Here is a 20,566-nt window from a genome sequence, read left to right on the forward strand (position 1 = left end):
AGGCAATGCACTCTCCAATAGTCGAGATCTGTCCTGACAACGTTCTTGCGAATGCTGAGGCAAGGGAAAGATGGTTAGTTGTTCATTTCATTTATTCAGACTAAGGCCGAAGTGGCCTGTGCGGTACATAAGAGTCTTCTCCATTCGGCTCGGTCCATGGCCACACGTCGCCAACCACGCAGTCTACGGAGGGTCCGCAAGTCATCTTCCACCTGATCGATCCACCTTGCCCGCTGCGCACCTCGCCTTCTTGTGCCCGTCGGATCGTTGTCGAGAACCATTTTTACCGGGTTACTGCCCGACATTCTGGCTACGTGCCAAGCCCACCGCAGTCGTCCAATTTTCGCGGTGTGAACGATGGATGGTTCTCCCAATAGCTGATGAAACTCGTGGTTCATTCGCCTCCTCCACGTACCGTCCGCCATCTGCACCCCACCATAGATGGTACGCAGCACTTTCCTTTCGAAAACTCCAAGTGCGCGTTGGTCCTCCACGAGCATCGTCCAAGTCTCGTATCCGTAGAGGACTACCGATCTAATGAGCGTTTTGTAGATTGTCAGTTTGGTACGGCGGCGAACTCTATTCGATCGGAGCGTCTTGCGGAGTCCAAAGTATGTACGATTTCCAGCCACTATGCGTCTCCAAATTTCTCTGCTGGTATCATTTTCGGCAGTCACCAGTGAGCCCAAGTACACAAATTCTTTTACCATCTCGATTTCGTCACCACCGATGCAAACTCGAGGTGGGTGGCTCACATTGTCTTCTCTTGAACCTCTTCCTATCATGTACTTCGTCTTCGACGTGTTGATGACTAGTCCGATCCGCTTAGCTTCCCTCTTCAGTCTCCATCTTCTCAAAGTTACGTGCCATAATATCTATGACGTCGGCGAAGCCAAATAGCTGGACGGACTTATTGAAAATTGTATCACTCGTGTTAATCCCTGCTCTTCGTATTACCCCTTCCAAAGCGATGTTGAATAGCAGACACGAAAGACCATCACCTTGCCGTAACCCTCTGCGGGTTTCGAAGGGACTCGAGAATGCCCCTGAAGCTCGAACTACGCACATCACCCGATCCATCGTCGCTTTGATCAACCGTGTCAGTTTATCCGGAAATCCGTGTTCGTGCATTAGCTGCCATAGCTGGTCCCGATCGATTGTATCATATGCGGCTTTGAAGTCGATGAATAGATGATGTGTGGGCCCGTTGTATTCGCGGCATTTCTGCAATACTTGGCGAATGGCGAATACCTGGTCCGTGGTGGAGCGTTCGCCCATAAAACCCGCCTGGTACTGCCCCACATGGTTAGTTGTATACCTACTGAAAAAAGATGCAGAGAACTCTCATCTCTAATCAGTTGTGCACTTTAGATTTGTTCAAAAACTCTTAGTAAAACATGGAGCCTAAAAAAATCCGGTTAGTAGATACAGGTAATCTTCGATATAACGTACCCCGATATAACGTACACTCGATATAACGTCACTCGATATAGCGTACATTTTTCCCCGTTATAACGTACACTTTGAAAAATAATTTTAATTTTGGTAGCTATTACAAAATAATTTGCTAAATCGTTATGATCATTCATGTAGGGATGGCATTATTGTATGGAGTTTAATTTTATCAGCTAGAGGCATTAATTACTGTTTTTCCCACCTTGCACTATCCTCAGAATTCTCCCTCCAATACCTCATTGGATGATATTGAGTTAATGAGGTTTTAGGCATGTCTAGTTGATATTAGTCAAAGTCAGAATTTATGACGGGTTGTTTTCAGGTCTAAGTCAGCTTATGTCGAGTGAAGTAATGGTATTGTAGATCCAGGCTTGAAATGTGTACCAGATTATTTTAAAATTAATCCTAGAGGAAATTCCTGGAGAAGCTCCCAAAATAATTTAGGAAATTCTAAAAGAGTTCTAAAAAGAATCTCCTAATTAATTCTTTAAACAAATCTGATTGAATTCATGAAGGGATTAAAAGAAACTGAATAAATTTTCGAAACGAATTCGTAAAGTAATTTCTGGAAGAATATTTTAAAGAATGTAGAATTATATTTTTGAAGGAAATCTTAAAAGAATCTCCGAAGGAGTTTCCTGAATATATTTTCAAGCAATTCCTAAAGGTATTTAGGAAGGAACTCGAAATAGAATTTGCGAATTAATTCCTAGATTTCTACAGGAATTCCTTCGGAAATTCCTTCAGGAACTCCGGCAATTCCCGGAGGGATTTCTTCAAAACATCATCCCGAAATGAATCCAGTAATTCCTTCGAAAATTCTTCCAGGAATTCTTTCGGAATTTCCCTTACACATTAGGTCAATACTTTCACATCGTATTCTTTCTTTAATTTCTTTCAAGAAAATCCTAAGACCTCCGGATCCCCTTCGGAAACTCCTTGAGCAACACTTTTAGAAATCATCCCAGGAATTTCTCAAAAAATTCTAGAATAAAAGCGATGAGTGTTTCCGAGAAATTCTTGAAAATGTAGTCTAATGCGTTAATTGTTGTGAATGGCAGGTAAAACTCGTCTCGTAGGTGTTCTCAGTACTTTAGCATCTGCAGTAGAGCAGGGCATGATTAGCCTCCACCACCCTGTAAGACCGCATCCAACCACTCACCATAGTCCTCCAACCCAACACCAGAAGTACCTTCGTTAAGTAGCCATTAAGGGGTGGCGTAGTTGTAACGAAGCAAGAAGCGAGGAAGATCTCCAAGCCACCCGGTAAGCCCGCACAGCCACATAAGGGAGGAAGGAAGAAGAGGAAGGAAAGGGTAGCGCAGTGCTGCGAGGAAGGCCAGGGCTCTAAAGACAGGTTAACTAGTTGGGATTTCTTTGAAAATTATCCGGAAACAACTTCGGAAATAAATCCAAAAATCATTTTTAAATTCCTCCTCAATGTTTCTTCGAAAAGAATTAATTTTAAGAATTACTTCAGAATCTACCTAATGAGTTCCTTCGGAATTCAAAACTTCTTCCTGAAATTCTTTAAGAACTCCTTCGAATCATTCATTTAGAAATATATTCACGAATTCCTTTTAAACATTATCCGAGAAACCTTTCGAAACTCCTTAGGAAAGATCTACGGAAAATATTCCAGTAATTCTTTCGGATATTCCTTCAAAAATTCCTTTGGAGATTCGTTCTGGAATTCCTTTACAAATTCCTTCGGGAAATTTATTAGGGGTTTGAAAATTCGCTTAGGAATTTCTTCAGAAGTTGCTTTTTTTAGGAATTCATTGAGGAATTCCTTCAGGATTTCCAGATTATTTTGTAAATACCTTAGGAAATTTCTTCAGAAATTCCTGTTAGCGTCGAACTTAATTTCTGAATTAAAATAAAAAAAGACGTGAATAAAAAATAAAAACCCAGATTAATCCACCTAGCGGTGATGATGCCTTTCTCGTGCGTTAAAAAATAGTATTTTGGGCATTACTTCTGAGCCCATCGTCCGATCGTACCAATTTTTAATAGGAAATAATGAGACAAGATTCTGCGTCGAATGCAACCTGTTGCGAGGAAATCGGTTCAGGGTAAGTGCATTAAAAGCGAGCTAGATGTTTTTACGCGCTTTTTATGAGAAAAAGTATTTTCGTCATAACTTCCAAGCTTATTGACTGATCCGTCCAATTTTCAATAGGAAACAATGGGGCAAGATATTGCGTCGATTGCAGCCTGTTGTGAGGGAATCCGTTCAGGGTAAGTGCATTAAAAGTTAGCTAGACTTTTTTACGCGCTTTTTTATGAGAAAAAGTATTTTGGCCATAACTTCCAAGCTCAATTTTCAATAGGAAAAAACTTGGCAGTATACTGCGTCGAATGCAACCTGTTGCGAGTAAATTGGTTGAGGGTAAGTGCAAAAAAAGTGAGCTAAACTTTTTGCTCTTTTGGTGCGCACACACAGACATGCACACACACACACACACTTGGGCGAGAATGTAATAAGGCGCACTCAAACCGGAGAGATGCTCTTCGAGTTGAAGAAGGACCCTGCGGTCGATTGCTCGATTATGCAGGAGCGCCTCGCAAAATCGTTGGGCGCAGAGGCGGAAGTCAAATCCCTGACCCCAGAGATGGTGATTATGTGCAGAGATCTAGACGAGATCACGTCGGAAGAAGAGCTCAAGGATGCTCTAAGGTCACAGTGCAACCTGGGCGAGGTGCAAATGGCAATCCGAATAAGAAAAGCGTTCGGGGGAACACAAACAGCGATAATTCGTCTGCCAGTAACCGCTGCTAACAAGGCCCTAGAGGTAGGCAAATTGACGGTTGGATGGTCAAAATGCCCATTGAAAGCCGCCCCGCCAGTGAATAAACAAGCTGAGAGATGCTTCAAATGTTTGGGCTTTGGACATCGAGCAGGGGCTTGTAAGGGTCCGGACAGATTTAATATGTGTTTTAAATGCGGGGGAACAGGTCATTTTGCGAAAGACTGCACGCAAAAACCCAAGTGTATGCTTTGCACACCGGAAGAAGGGAATGATCATCAGACGGGTGGCTACAAATGCCTTGCCTACAAGAGGGCGATCGCAGGCCAGCAGTAGTGGAGATAATTCAGATTAATCTGAATCACTGCGAAACCGCACAGCAACTGTTATGGCAGTCAACAACAGAAGTGATGTGTGACATAGCAATAATTGCAGAGCCGTATCGAGTTCCCCCTGATAATGGCAACTGGGTCGCTGATAGAACGGGAATGGCTGCGATACAAGTTATGGGCAGACTGCCTATCCAAGAAGTGGTGGAGAGTTTATGTGAAGGATTCGTGATTGCCAAAATCAACGGCATTTACATATGCAGTTGCTATGCACCTCCAAGGTGGACGGTGGAGCAGTTCAGCCAGATGCTAGAGCAGTTAACCGACAAGCTGATTGGACGAGGGCCGATAGTTATAGGAGGTGATTTCAATGCCTGGGCTGTGGAGTGGGGCAGCAGAGTAACTAATACGAGGGGATACATTCTGCAGGAAGCTCTAGCAAAGCTAGACGTACGATTGTGCAATGAAGGCACCGTAAGCACATTTCGCAGATACGGGAGGGAGTCTATCATCGACATCACGTTCTGCAGTCCTTCGTTGATGCCGAACATGAACTGGAGAGTTAGTGAAATGTACACCCATAGCGATCACCAGGCGATTCGCTACTGTATTGGGCAACGAATCCCTGCGACATCACGAAGAAGAGCGACCGTTGAGCAGAAGTGGAAGATGAGAGCTTTTAATAAGGACCTCTTCGTTGAGGCGCTTCGTCCGGACAATAGTATCGAGCACATTGATGCGGCCGAACTGATAAGGAGAATGGTAACGGCTTGTGACGCCGCAATGCCGGGAAAACTGGAACCTAGAAGCAATCGCCGTCCAGCCTACTGGTGGAATGAGAGGCTAAGTGCGCTGCGTGCTGCTTGTCTCAGATCCAGGAGGCGGACACAGAGAGCGAGGACGGAACCAGAAAGAGAGGAGCGCAAGGCGGCATTCCGGGAAGCTAGAACCGCATTGAAACGAGCAATCAAGATTAGCAAATCAGACTGCTACAAGGAGCTATGCCGAGAAGCAGTCGCCAATCCCTGGGGTGATGCGTACAGAATTGTGATGGCGAAGATCAAAGGCCCGGCGACGCCAGCTGAAATGTGTCCAGTAATGCTGAAGGAAATCGTGGAAGGTCTCTTCCCGAAACACGACCTGACTACGTGGCCACCAACACCATACGGCGAAGATGCGGAAGCAATTGCCGAGGATCGACAAGGCACAAGGCCGAGGATCGAAGCAGCAAGGCACCTGAAAACGAAGAAAGCTCCCGGTCCAGATGGAATACCAAACGTGGCTCTGAAAGCTGCGATCTTGGCATATCCGGACATGTTCAGAACGGTACTCCAGCGGTGCCTGGACGAGGGTAACTTTCCAGAAATGTGGAAGACCCAGAAGCTGGTGTTGCTGCCAAAACCTGGAAAGCCGCCAGGGATCCGGCCTCGTATAGACCGATATGCCTGATAGATACAGTTGGGAAGCTCCTGGAGAGGATCATCCTCAACAGGTTGACAAAGTGTATGGAGGGTGAGGGTGGACTGTCAATGATGCAGTTCGGATTCCGAAAAGGAGTATCAACTGTTGATGCAATCCGGACAGTACTCGAAAGTGCTGAGAAAGCGTCCAAACAGAAGCGAAGAGGAGATCGATACTGCGCAGTGGTTACGATAGACGTGAAGAACGCGTTCAACAGCGCCAGTTTTGAAGCAATTGCCGCAGCGCTGCACAGAATGCGGGTTCCCGGCTATCTGTGTAACATTCTGAAGAGCTACTTTCAGAGCAGAGTTCTGGTGTATGACACAAACGAAGGGCAAAAGTCGATGCGTGTTACGGCGGGTGTTCCTCAGGGTTCCATACTCGGCCCAAGCCTCTGGAACGGGATGTATGATGGAGTCCTGACACTGCAGCTGCCCAGGAAAGTGAGAATCGTGGGTTTTGCGGACGACGTGTCGCTAACAGTGATGGGCGAGACACTCGAAGAAGTGGAGGCGTCTGTGACGGAGGCGATAACCACAATCGAGAGTTGGATGAATGGAGTCAAGCTACAGATAGCTCACCAAAAACCGGAGGTGCTATTAGTCAGCAACTGCAAAGCAATCCAACGGATGGAGATCGTAATCGGAGGGCATGAAATTACATCGAAACGGTCACTGAAGCACCTGGGAGTGATGATTGATGACCGGCTGAACTTCAACAGCCATGTCGACTACGCCTGTGAAAAGTCGGCGAAGGCAATGAACGCCATAACGAGGATCATGCCAAACGTTGGCGGACCAAGAAGCAGCACGAGGCGTCTGCTAGCTAGTGTCTCGTCATCGATACTGCTGTATGGAGTTCCTGCTTGGGGGAAAGCACTGCAAACCAAGCAAAACCATGAAAAACTAAAAAGTGTGTTCCGGTTGATGGCCATACGGGTTGCAAGCGCGTATAGAACAATATCGTCGGAGACAGCATGCGTTATTGCCGGGATGTTACCTATCTGCATCGCACTGGAGGAAGATATCGAGTGTTATCAGCGAAGAGACACCAGAAACATAAGGAAGGTGGTGAGAATCCGTTCGATGGCGAGATGGCAACAGGAGTGGGACAGTACAGAGAAAGGAAGGTGGACCCACCTTCTTATTCCGAATCTGGCAACGTGGATAAATAGAAAGCATGGCGAGGTAAACTTCCACCTGACGCAGTTCCTGTCGGGCCACGGATGCTTCAGGAAGTATCTGCATCGGTTCGGGCATGCCAACTCACTGTTCTGTCCGAACTGTGAGAACGTCGAAGAGACGCCGGAGCACGTGGTCTTCGTATGTCCAAGGTTTGAGGCACTACGAAGGGAAATAACCGGTTTAAGCTTGGAGAATGTCGTTGAGGAAATGTGTCGAGAGGAAAGCACTTGGAATGCGGTCGACAGGGTAGTATCGCGCATATCATCAGTTTTGCAAAAGAAATGGCGCAACGACCAAAGAGAATCGGTACCGGGAGAAATTCTTTTGTCGGGGAACTCTCCGTCGGTGTAGGCTAGATCCACCGCTGGGGACTAGACTGAGTAGATCGCGACGAAATACCACCAGCGACGGGTAGTCAGGGCACCAGTGAACCGGACGCCCTGTTCCACCGGAATCGCTGGACTGACCTTGTCACCCGGCTGGTTGGCTTCGGTGTGGGATCGCCGGGGAATTCTCTGTCGGGGTAGCTAGATCCGCCCTCGAGGACTACCGAGTAGAACGCGAAGAATTAGTTGTTTAAAGTCGTCAATACACCAACCACTTCAAAGTGGAGGCCAAGGAGAGGTGCTTAACAGCACAACAGGCCGACTTCTCCGAAGTAAAGCAGATTGGTAGTACCGGAGAAGTGCAGGACACAGAAAGACTTGATGATAAGTTCGAATGAGCTTGTGGTACAAGACGCATCTTGCGGTCCCGGGGAGGAGCAAGATAGCAAAGCTAGGAAATGAGGTTTTTTCCCTCATTTGAGGTTTTCCTCCCATCACAGTGAAAGCAAGTTTCCATAGAAACAAGGATTACATAGGTAACATAGCAGGCGTGAACCCCAGAGCCCGATTCCCCTAGCTGACAGCAAGGGAGATGGTGAATGATTCCGAACAGTTTTGCGAGGAACTGCAGACATTAGTGTCATAACTCAATTAAAAAAAAAAAAAAACACACACACACACACACACACACACACAGACATCACCTCAGTTCGTCGAGCTGAGTTGATTGGTATATAACACTATGGGTCTCCGGGCCTCCTATAAAAAGTTCGTTTTTGGAGCGAACATATAGCCTTTACGTATACTTAGTATACGAGAAAGGCAAAAAGTGAGCGAGACTTTTTTACGCGCTTTTATATGAGAAAAAGTATTTTGGCCATAACTCCCAAGCCCATAGTCCGATCCGGCCAATTTTCAATAGGAAACAATGGGGCAGAATATTTCGTCAAATGCAACCTGTTGCGAAGAAATCGGTCAATGGTAAGTACAAAAAAGTGAGCGAGACTTTTTTACGCGCTTTTTTATGAGAAAAAGTATTTTGGCCATAACTCCCAAGCCCATAGTCCGATCCGGCCAATCTTCAATAGGTAACAATGGGGCAGAATACTGCGTCAAATGCAACCTGTTGGGAAGAAATCGGTTAAGGGGAAGTACAAAAAAAGTGAGCGAGACTTTTTTACGCGCTTTTTTATGAGAAAAAGTATTTTGGCCATAACTCCCAAGCCCATAGTCCGATCCGGCCAATTTTCAATAGGAAACAATGGAGCAGAATACTGCGTCAAATGCAACATGTTGCGAAGAAATCGGTCAAGGGGAAGTACAAAAAAAGTGAGCGAGACTTTTTTACGCGCTTTTTTATGAGAAAAAGTATTTTGGCCATAACTCCCAAGCCCATAGTCCGATCCGGCCAATTTTCAATAGGAAACAATGGAGCAGAATACTGCGTCAAATGCAACCTGTTGAGAAGAAATCGGTCGAGGGGAAGTACAAAAAAGTGAGCGAGACTTTTTTACGCGCTTTTTTATGAGAAAAAATATTTTGGCCATAACTCCCAAGCCCATAGTCCGAACCGCCCAATTTTCAATAGGAAACAATGGGGCAGAATACTGCGTCAAATGCAACCTGTTGCGAAGAAATCGGTCAAGGGTAAGTACAAAAAAAGTGAGCGAGACTTTTTGCTCTTTTGGTGCGCACATACACACACACATACACACATACACACACAGACATCACCTCAATTCGTCGAGCTGAGTCGATTGGTATATAACACTATGGGTCTCCGAGCCTTCTATAAAAAGTTTGTTTTTGGAGTGAACATATAGCCTTTACGTATACTTAGTATACGAGAAAGGCAAAAATAAGGATTTTCTAAAAAGTCCTCCAGAAATTCGTTTAGAACTTTCTCTAGCAAATATTTCAGATCTTTCTGCAGGAAATTAATTTGGATATTCTTCAGTTTTTTCAGCAAATCTTTCAGAAATTTCTTCGGAAATTCCTCTGGAATTTTCTTCAGAATTTCTTTAAACATTTCTCAGGAAATTCCTTTAGAATGTTTTACGGTAATACCAGCGGAAAATGCTTCGGAAAATTCTCTTAATTTTGTAGGCATTCCTTTGGGAAATAGTTTGGAAATGCCGTTTGGAATTTCTTGGCATATCCCTTTGAGAAATCTTTGACTTTTTCGTTGAAAATTCCATCGAAAATTCCTTCAAACATTTTGTTGAAAATTCCTTCAAGGAAGTTATAAAACTTCTGAAAGAATACATCCAACAAAATATCGGATAGAATTCAGGTATTTTGTATGGTTTAATTGAAAAAAAAAAAGATTTCCTAAAGAAATATTTGAAAAAATATCAAAAGAATTTCCGATGAAAAAATCATAAAATTCTCCAGACTTTTATTCAGGAACAAAAATTACCCTGATATCAGCTTTTTGCCTTTCTCGTATACTAAGTATACGTAAAGGCTATATGTTCACTCCAAAAACAAACTTTTTATAGAAGGCTCGAAGACCCATAGTGTTATATACCAATCGACTCAGCTCGACGAATTGAGGTGATGTCTGTGTGTGTGTGCGTGTGTGTGTGTGTGTGTATGTGTGTGTGTATGTGCGCACCAAAAGAGCAAAAAGTTTAGCTCACTTTTTTTGCACTTACCCTCAACCAATTTACTCGCAACAGGTTGCATTCGACGCAGTATACTGCCCCATTGTTTCCTATTAAAAATTGGCCGGATCGGACTATGGGCTTGGAAGTTATGGCCAAAATACTTTTCCTCATAAAAAAGCGCGTAAAAAAGTCTAGCTCACTTTTAATGCACTTACCCTAAACGGATTCCCTCACAACAGGCTGCATTCGACGCAGTATATTACTCCATTGTTTCCTATTGAAAAGTGGACGGATCGGACAATGGGTTTGGTAGTTATGGCCAAAATACTTTTCCTCATAAAAAAGCGCGTTAAAAAGTCTAGCTCACTTTTAATGCACTTACCTTGAACGGATTCCCTCACAACAGACCGCATTCGACGCAGTATACTGCCCCATTGTTTCCTATTGAAAATTGGACGGATCGGACAATAGGCTTGGTAGTTATGGCCAAAATACTATTTTTTACCGCACGAGAAAGGCATCATCACCGCTAGGTGGATTAATCTGGGTTTTTTAGAATAATGTTGGCGTATATAATTAAATATTTATAAACATATTCAATTTGGCGAGTCAAGTGTCTCATCGTGCCCTAGTTTAAATCCACTAAAGATCGCAGATACTCAATAAATAAAACAAACGGTGCAACGAAAAGCAAGCCTTGTGTTTCCAGTGCCTCTTAGCCTCTTATTTCCTGTAGTTTATATAAAAATAAAATGACGAATACAATTCTTCGGGTCATTTTTCTTAGCAACGAACAAGTTGGTAGGAAATGTTCACAAGAAAAGCTGTTTCACACTGCTAGCTGAGCATTATATAAAAAAAATAAAATTCGCCCATAAAGTACATGATAGTACAACATTTATTTAGTGTAAAATAAGGATGATTACTCATGCTTCGATATAACGTACATACTTTTAATCGATATGTACGTTATATCGAAGTTTACCTGTATTGTCATATACCCTTTTGCTTTGAAGAACACAATGTTTTTTTCAGTAACATTATTGTCAATGAGATAATCTTGGTGCCGACTGATCTCGCGACCGAGACGATCCATCCCTGACTAGCTCATCAGTAGACTGGCCCAGGAAACAAAAAGTTGTCTAATTCCACGGGGCAACCAATGCAATTCCAATGAGCTTTTGTATAGGTTTCGGCTGATGCGATTCGACCAATAAATCCAAAAATACACAATTCAGCTCCTAATAAATCAGTCGAAAACTATATCAAAGTTCATTTAATCATCATACAATGTTCTGTGAAATTTTTCTGTAGCATACCAACTGCCGTTTTTGCAATTCTGAGGTCAATCGAGCAATCAGAACCAATTTCCAGAAGGAATGAGTGACGGAGGTGTATTTTTCTATACATTTTGACTGAAATTCCCATACAAACTTCAAGTCAATTGCGCCAGCTTATGCAACAAGCGATTGAGCTGAAATTTTGACAGATTGATTTTCTCACCTTAAGACACAATTCTGGGGGGTGCCCCGTGGAATTCGACAACATTTTTTTCTCCCCATATTAAGCTGGGCCAGTCTACTCATCAGTAATCTTACCCATGAGGCTCGTCCCAAAAAACATTAAAAGTGTAACTTATGTAACTAAAAATAGTCTTCTTCAGCTTAAAATAAGCTTATGCAGCTTAAATTGTTTGTCGGGGTATGACCTGATGACCCAATAAAGATAAACTCGATTGTGTATGGAAAGGTTTTTCAAAGCAAGAATGCACAGTCTTAAGTGAACAGAGATTTTTTTTTGTTTTAGGCTAAAGAATTCCGGAACCTCTCAGAGACGGATGGTTGATTTTGATTGCTGTCACGTTTTGGTTCCCGTAAGAAATAGATTCGGCTGATGTTTATATTTTGCATATGTACTAAAAGAAATAGTTTAAGTGATCTGGTGTTTGAAATATACGCGTTTGGTTACCAATAAAGTGTATTACTTAATTGAGTGCGCGAAATCCTTTGTGTAGTTTTGTATATTTGGTGAAATATTTGTGGCTATGTGATAATATCAGAAGCACATGGATCAATTACGAATTGTTCAGAATAGCTCGAGAAGAGTGAAGTGAATTGTTCGTGGTCACTAGAAGTGATCTTCTTCAGTTTATTTATCCGGAATCAATTTGGTGATACTGTTTCAATATGTTTTTTTATATGATTCCAAAACTAAATGCAAAAAAAAGGGAAGCTAAGCGGATCGGACGAAGTACATGATAGGAAGGGGTTCAAGAGAAGTCAATGTGAGCCACCCACCTCGAGTTTGCATCGGTGGTGACGAAATCGAGGTGGTAGAAGAATTTGTGTACTTGGGTTCACTGGTGACTGCCGAAAATGATACCAGCAGTGAAATTCGGAGTCGCATAGTGGCAGGAAATCGTACGTACTTTGGACGCCGCAAGACACTCCGATGGAATAGAGTTCGCCAGTCTTCTACGGACACGAAACCTGGACGATTCTCGTGGAGGACCAACGCGCACTTGCAGTTTTCGAAAGGAAAGTAGTGCGTACCATCTATGGTGGGGTGCAGATGGTGGACGGTACGTAGCCAGAATGTCGGACAGTAACCCGGTGAAAATGGTTCTCTACAACGATCCGACGGGCGCAAGAAGGCGAGGTGCGCAGCGAGCAAGATGGATCGATCAGGTGGAAGATGACTTGCGGACCCTCCGTAGACTGCGTGGTTGGCGACGTGTAGCCATGTACCGAGCCGAATGGAGAAGACTCTTATATACCGCACGGCGCACAGGCCACTTCGACCTTAGCCTGAATAAATAATAATAAAGCTAAATTTAATTTATTGAACGGCTACTCAGTCATGCACTTATTACAACGAGTTTTTTATTTACCCGACGTTTCGACACGGGGATTGTGTCTTTTTCAAGGGGAAAATATTTTTGTTGTTTGTCGTCGTATGTTTAGTCTAACTTGCACCGTCTGTTTGTCTTATTGTCCGTAATGACTTCGGAAGCACTGTTATCAATTTTCATTTATTTTTTTTTCCTTAGCTAAGGAAAAAAAAAATGAAAATTGAAATGAAAAAAAAATAAATGAAAATTGATAACAGTGCTTCCGAAGTCATTACGGACAATTAGACAAACAGACGGTGCAAGTTAGACTAAACATACGACGACAAACAACAAAAAATTTTTCCCCTTGAAAAAGACACAATCCCCGTGTCGAAACGTCGGGTAAATAAAAAACTCGTTGTAATAAGTGCAAGACTAAGTAGCCGTTCAATAAATTAAATTAAAACGTACAGTCGATCCATAATCAGTAAAATAAAACTAAATGCGCGCTGGATTTAAATATCCGGAAATTTGTTTATGGATCCATTATCCTATTGAGGGTACCATAAACAGGCGGGGCATATTGCAAATGATCTCGGACCAAAGACAGCTTTCTTCCATAATACCACTGCAGGACAGTGGGGGTTGAATTGAAGATACACACACACATAGATTCCGGAAGCTCTCAGATTATTAATTTTGTAATAGGGTAACCATATAAAATTTATAAAAAGGAGGGGCAATAAAGGGCAACCAAAAATGAAAAGAAATAATGGTTTTGACATGCACAATCGAGAAGATTCAACTCAGCACGCATGAAGCAATTAACAGCCATGTGGAATGTTAATTGGTTGGTATTTTGGCGACATTTCACAAAATGTTTGTAATAAATTCATGGTGCTTTTGAATCTCACGATTTTTATTGTTTAGAGTGGATTTTACATGATGATTCTAACTGGAACTACGCATGGGCTTGGTGCGGTGTTATTTTCGAAGAATTATTCATTGGTTTCAATCAGAAGTTTGCTTGAAGAATTTTCTGATAGAACTCAGTTAATGGTGAAACGTACGAAATTTACTGTTGATGCTATGCCTATTTGCGAATGTTCCTTTATACTTGTATTTTCTTTACAAGTTAAAATATTAGTTCACTTCAGAAAAAATTATCCATACTTTCGCCATCTTTCTCAAAATATTTGAAAATGAGGACATTTTAGTGAAAAACCCAGATTAATCCACCTAGCGTTGGTGGTGCCTTTCTCGCATTTAGTTAAAACACCAACCTTATATGGGGTTTATATGGTCCGATGTACCATTTTCTTCATAACTTTTAAACGCAATGTCCGATCGTTATAAAATTCAATAGTAATCAACAAGGCTTTGTCCCCTGTCGAATGAAACTTGTTGCGAGAAAATCGGTTAAGGATTACTATACGAAAAGTTGTCTAATGTTTTTTATAGCTTTTGTGCACACACATACGCACACACATACACACACATACACACATACATACACACGGACAGACAGACATGTGCTCAGCTCGTCGAGCTGAGTCGATTGGTATATAATACTATGGGTCTCAAAGGCTTCTATAAAAAGTTCGTTTTCGGAGTGAAATGATAGCCTTTCGGTACAACTTAGTTGTACGAGAAAGGCAAAAAAGAGGACATTCGATTTTTATTGAAGAAGGAGGATATGTCCTCCTTTAGGATAACAACCCGAAAACATCCTAGACCGGACCGAGAATCGAACTCGCCTCCGGGTTGGCAATCCTACGCCCTTACTCGCAAGGCTACTGTATACATATGGTTACCCTATTTTGGAATCATCTGAGTAGAACTGTACATCACCAGTCGAAACACCTTCTTCTCATTTCTGACGGGAAACAATTAACACATCGTACGGTATGTCATATTGAGTAGAAAATCGTACAGCCACTACAATTATGTATAGTGTTGAAATCTTAGCGCAGTGGTCTTTGCCCGACGAGAGAAGAGATGTAGCTGTTGTTTGTATAAACAATTGCTCTTCAAGAAGAATTTTAAACCTTATCAAACATGTTAATAAAGCTCAAAATTCGTATAAGCATTCAAAATAGTTTTGACCACTAATCTGACTATGGAACTTTTTTGTTCAGGATTCGAGTGCAAAATCCATGGCGAATCATATTAAAAATAAATATACACTCATCAAAAATATGAATACCAAGATCTTTGCAATCAAGAAGGGTTCAAAAGAAACTCTAATAAGGAAGCACTTGACTCAATTACCGTTTGGCAGAGGTCAGTGCTATTCTTGTGCACGATAGCGTTAGTGACCGACTAACAACATTGTATTGCGATATGTACATTCAATATGACACTATCTATCAGTGCAACGCCTTTTGAACACATTGGTGAATGCTAGAGCCATGTATGAAAAAAGAAGTTTTAATTTAAAATGATTGTTTGTTCCTGTGATCACAAGTGATTCGCATCGTTCTAAGAGCCCCTACGTAGTAGAAAGTCAACTTGGTATCATACAAAGGAGACCAATTTTTTCTCGTATGCAACAACATCTGAGAAAAGTAACCATTTGTCAAGCCGATGCTCACGAGTATCGATTGGTAGATTCCATTATACCTATAATTATAATACTGGACGCCAATTCTTTTAATGGAACTATTACATTCTATGGGTTTAATAATAAGAGCGATATTCAAGAAATGTTCCTCACAGTCTCTCCTTCTGCTGCTAGATTTTTTGCAAGCTTCTTACTTATGGCAGTTAGCTTACAGCTGATTCTCGATTTAGTGTTCCACGGCTTCATTAATTATTGAGATTTTTCGATGTCAATCAATGCATGCGAACACAGTAATGTTCTTGTGGAATTTAAACATCTTCGGTTTTAAAAAATCCCTTGATAATAAAAGCACATACCCTTCCAATCCACTTATGAAATATTTGCATGAGCTGAGTTTTCCAATTTAAAACAGATAGTGTAAACCCTGTCTCGCGCGATGAATCATTATTCAACAAATTTAGCTCAGAATTGTCCCATTACCAAGACGCCCACGCCCACGATGACGGGAGAAAACTTCCTCAATTTACAAAGCGGGCCTGTTCACTGTTCTGTGTGCACCCACTACGGTGTTAATCGCCATGACATACGTCTCCCAATCTACCCATCGAGTCATAAACAACAACGAACCAACCGGCATAATAACTGTTGCACATCTCTTCCCTGCGTCGTCGCAAAAACTGAGGCTGTAGGTGCGTGGTCCACAACTACATCAAAACAGACCACCGATAGAGAGCCAACGCAAATTATTGTACATAGGAACATAAATTTATTGCGACAAGGAAAATGGAAGGATGTAGCTTCGCTTATTCTGATTCCGATTTTCTCCACTAATAGGCACCGACACAATAACATTCTTTCAATTGGGAAAGGTCAGCACATTCCGATTGATTTATTGATCGGATGATCGGTGATTGCGTTCAACGAGATAACGAAAAGCGACGGTCCAAGGCTTACCTAAGTCATCCTTGTGAGGCCAGGATTGGGTCAGCGTCGATGACGAGATGTAGCACAACGCACTGGTCATTTTGTGGCTGATAAACTTCCTTGAACTGATCGACTGCGTGGTATGTGGTACGGCAGGCTTTCACCGATTTTCTTCGTTGCTCAGTACCTACATAGATAGACACTTCTGACGACGTGGAGGCGGACAGCCCAGAAGGACGTTGTCGAACCGGCCAAGTATTACGCGCACGCTTAAATTTCACTCGCGGAGGGCTATTATTATCGACCACAGTTGGACGGCAGAACCATCTCTTTTTTGTTTTGCACACACTTCGCTCACTGTTGGCGCAAGTTGTGAAGGTTTATTTCTATTTATTTTTTCGGCGATGTTTCCTAGCTCTCGCCGTTCCACGCGAGAGGATACGAAAACAACAAACAACACTGCAGCTCGAACCACCGACCGCCGCTGGCAAGTTTGCAAGTACAGTGTGTATGGTTCAGACTCTCCGAAGCAACGCAATCCTCGCTAAGGAATTATGCAATTTGGCTGGCGGCCCAATATTATAGGCATGATGATGATGCACTGCAAATTGCGATTTCTTCAAATTATCACGCGTATTGTACTAGAACAACACCTGCAGAAAATTCACTTCCGCGAACTACTTTGGACCGCACACATCCACACGAAGCGCAATTAATGCTCTACCTTTGAACGCGCGAAACTATCTGACGCACTCGATGTCCATCCGTTCCGCTAGATCTTCCGAGCGCTACTGCTGCGAACTGCCAATTCAACGCGATTGCCACACCAACGGTGTTTGTCGTTTCGCACTTTTTTCAACGCGCGCTGCCGGCTAGCGGATGCTTGTTCGGCATTCACTTGGAGACACGACTGATTGAGTTTGGTCGGGTTCAGTGTTCAGTCTCCGCATGCTCTTTGTTGGTGCAAACTGAGCAAGACGTTATTGGAGGACTTTCTTAGCCTAGCGGTAAACTGCTGAGATGCAAAGCAAACTGCTGTCACGTCGAGGGAGACTGGAAATGAATGGTGATCAGCGGCATAGGAAATTTTCGAGACTTGCGTATACTTTAGCACATGTGAATTTCCTATACGTCATGGAATTTAGAAATTATGCCGTGGACTAATATCGTAGTTGATCAATGTGGAAGTGTCCACAGAGCACAAAGCTGCGAGTCGTTGAGGTCACATTCGGGGTGTCATATCAGATGATGACAAATAATAATTTTCTTGCATTTGTCCGTATTTATAGTCTCATAAAAGTCCCAATGATCGTAGAACAACGTAACGGTACAACCAAAGCCGTTCAAATTTCATTAAAATTTACTTCTATGTACACAGTACAAGTCAACGTATTGGTCATGAGTCATGATTGCATTGACCGTCCCAGAGTGTGGGCTTACCAAGGAAAAAACTTCAGAATACTTTTAGGCATTATGGGACAAACTTTTCAGAATTCAAACATGGCCGCTTGTTGTCGAATCTCTAGTTTCCAAGATCATCATACATTGTTTAAAAATGTAGTCGATTTAGATTAAGATTCCGAAATGACCCAGACGTTAAATTTCACTAATCGTCGTATTGTGTCACACACTAAGTTTGAATCAGGAGAGAAACGATAAAATCTCTCACGTTCCTTCTCTGTTTAGACTCACGATAGCATATTTTGAGACTTATCCTACCTTGAACTGTTACAAACATGTTGGAGAGGATGCAACAATATCGTCAATTCTTATTTTAATCGCTATTCTACTATACTTGTTTCCTTTTGGTATAACCTGAGAATTGTTGAACTAAATATAATACAAATAAATATAAATATGATAATAATGCATCATTCGATAATAATGATCACATGCATCACCGCACGACTGCGGTGGGCTAGGCACGTAGCCAAAAGGTCGGACAATAACATAGTGAAAATGGATCTCGACAACGATCCGAAAGGCACAAGAAGGCTAGGTACGCAGCGAACGAGGCGAATCGTTCAGATGGAAGACGATTTGCGGACCCCCCGTAGACTGCGTGGCTGGTGACGTACAGCCATGGACCGAGCTGGATTGAGACGACTTTTCTGTACTGCAGAGGCCACTTCACTAAGGCTGTTAATAAAGATTTCTAGAATCACTTCCTAATCCTGTTAGTATGCGCAAATAGTTGATCCTTGTTACTAACTCCATTACGATCTCCCAGAGGTTCTCGATGAGTGTAGATAAAGACCAGATCATTTAGAAATGGGGCACTTTCAAACGCGTGTAATTTTTTAACTTTTAGTTTGATCGAAAAACTGTTTAAGAATGGAACAAAAGTTATATTATTTTATGTCATATGAATGACTGAAATGATTTTGACTAGCTGATTCCACCAATTCTTCATACGGCCAATATCAGTGATAACCGCTCCCTTCATCTTCAGTTTCTGGTTAATAATCACCCAAAATTACTTTATTGTATGGAACTGTAGACAATTTAATTTTTTGGGATGAATTGGACTCCACTATTGTGGCCACCATTGTAGCACTTCCTTACTGCAATGGCAGCTGGCAAAATCTAGCCAAACGTAAATAGGCCATCATGGGACTGAATGAGGGGTAAAATCCGGCTTTTGACGCAGATGGATTTTGCAGGACTGTGCATAATTATTTTTCGTTTCTCTTCCTGCATGGTGAATATTTTGAAACCACGTTAGTTTCAAACTGTGAAACAAAATAGACCAAAAAGAATGGTTTACTAATTATGAAACGCTGTGAAAAACTTGCATATCCGACCACTAAGAACGGCGCAATCTCTAAAATGAAGTGGCCCATTTCTAAATGATCTAGGCTTTATATTCACGGAAAGTCCATTGGAATTTTCTAATATGTATTCTTCGAAATTTCCAACGGATATTCTTCGGAATTTCCACAGACAATTTTTCGGATTTTTCGCGGGAAATTATTCGAATGTAAATGGCAACCCGTTAATCAAGACGAAGCTCTGCCAAAGAACCTAACCCCCAGATTCCAATAAAATTCCGCAGGAACTTGTGGCGAGTGCAGATGTGCAATTGCGATTGTTCTGGTCAATCACGGAGTAGCAACTACGAAATGCACGGTCATCATGCTCATGCTCATTTCTATGGGAAGTTTTTCGGAATCCATCGAGAATTTTCAAGAGCTTTGAGCAAATTTCTTTGGATTTCTACCGGACATTCTTTGTATTGCCCATTAGAAATTCCACGGGAATTTTGGCCGTTTGGCCGAACGTTATTTGCTGAGCGGAAAGTCACCCAACAAACATTGGAGGTGGATGAAGCGCTTATATGACCAAATATAGCCTTCTTCAACTTAAAAACTAGCTTATTGATGATGATGATGATCTACCATCTATTGTAGCAAGGCACCTGCCGATAGCACTGGCCAGGGTTGAAATATGTCAAAGTCAATGCAGTGAAATACATGGATCTCAGCATATTCTACGGTCAATCTCATCGCCGCCGTCGTGACTGCGACTGTGGGGCAGTCAAAAAATCATTCCAGCGCCAATAATTCAATTTACCAATCAACCAAACAGAAGTCGCTCTGACAGGCTGCTCAGTTCGTGCGTTACTGCATGAATGTGAGTGGCCCATATAAAAGCGTGGTGATTTTTTGTCATTTGCTTGGTGAATGTGTACATTTGACTGTGATGAATTTCATATTCGTGGCGCACTGGGTGATGTGAGTTCTGTTGTTTACCTCTCTCCCTTTTCGGGAATGTGAGATCGATTTCATGGAAGGAAGAAAATAAAAAAATTAAATTAAAAAACATCACCATCATCGAGTGCTGCCGAATATTTGTAAGCCTGGCACTGGCCATATCTGAGAAATGATTTGATTATGATTAAACTATTGTTTGTATTTTATCAAACTCCTGTATGAAGGACCAAAAATGGTAGAGGTCGTTCCATAAGCAGAGACAACTATGCGAATCCACGGGATGAATAGAGAATCTCCTTCCAAAAGAAAGTTCGTACATACAATAATATAATCAAGCCCTCATTTTCCACATTGACCCAATAGATGAGGAGAAGATCCCGCCCTTTATCCACGCAATGTTAACAATAGGAAGATGGCGATTC

General features: G+C 42.3%; 1 protein-coding gene across 3 annotated transcripts in view; it reads right to left on the reverse strand.

The window, feature by feature from the left end:
- Positions 1 to 20,566, reverse strand: part of LOC134227828 (dual specificity tyrosine-phosphorylation-regulated kinase 1B) — a 173,859-nt gene that overhangs the window by 60,563 nt on the left and 92,730 nt on the right. Inside the window, exon 1 of one of the 3 annotated variants that reach the window (XM_062709508.1) lies at positions 16,462 to 17,233. The exons of the other annotated variants lie outside the window; for them this stretch is intronic. Within the exon in view, the coding sequence (XP_062565492.1) occupies positions 16,462 to 16,531 (70 nt within the window). The 5' untranslated portion in view covers positions 16,532 to 17,233. Of the gene's footprint in view, positions 1 to 16,461; positions 17,234 to 20,566 lie in introns of those variants that run through there. 3 annotated transcript variants of the gene reach the window in all.

Source organism: Armigeres subalbatus, chromosome 3 (assembly GCF_024139115.2).
Source record: "Armigeres subalbatus isolate Guangzhou_Male chromosome 3, GZ_Asu_2, whole genome shotgun sequence".
In the NCBI taxonomy this organism is placed as follows: Eukaryota; Metazoa; Arthropoda; class Insecta; order Diptera; family Culicidae; genus Armigeres; species Armigeres subalbatus.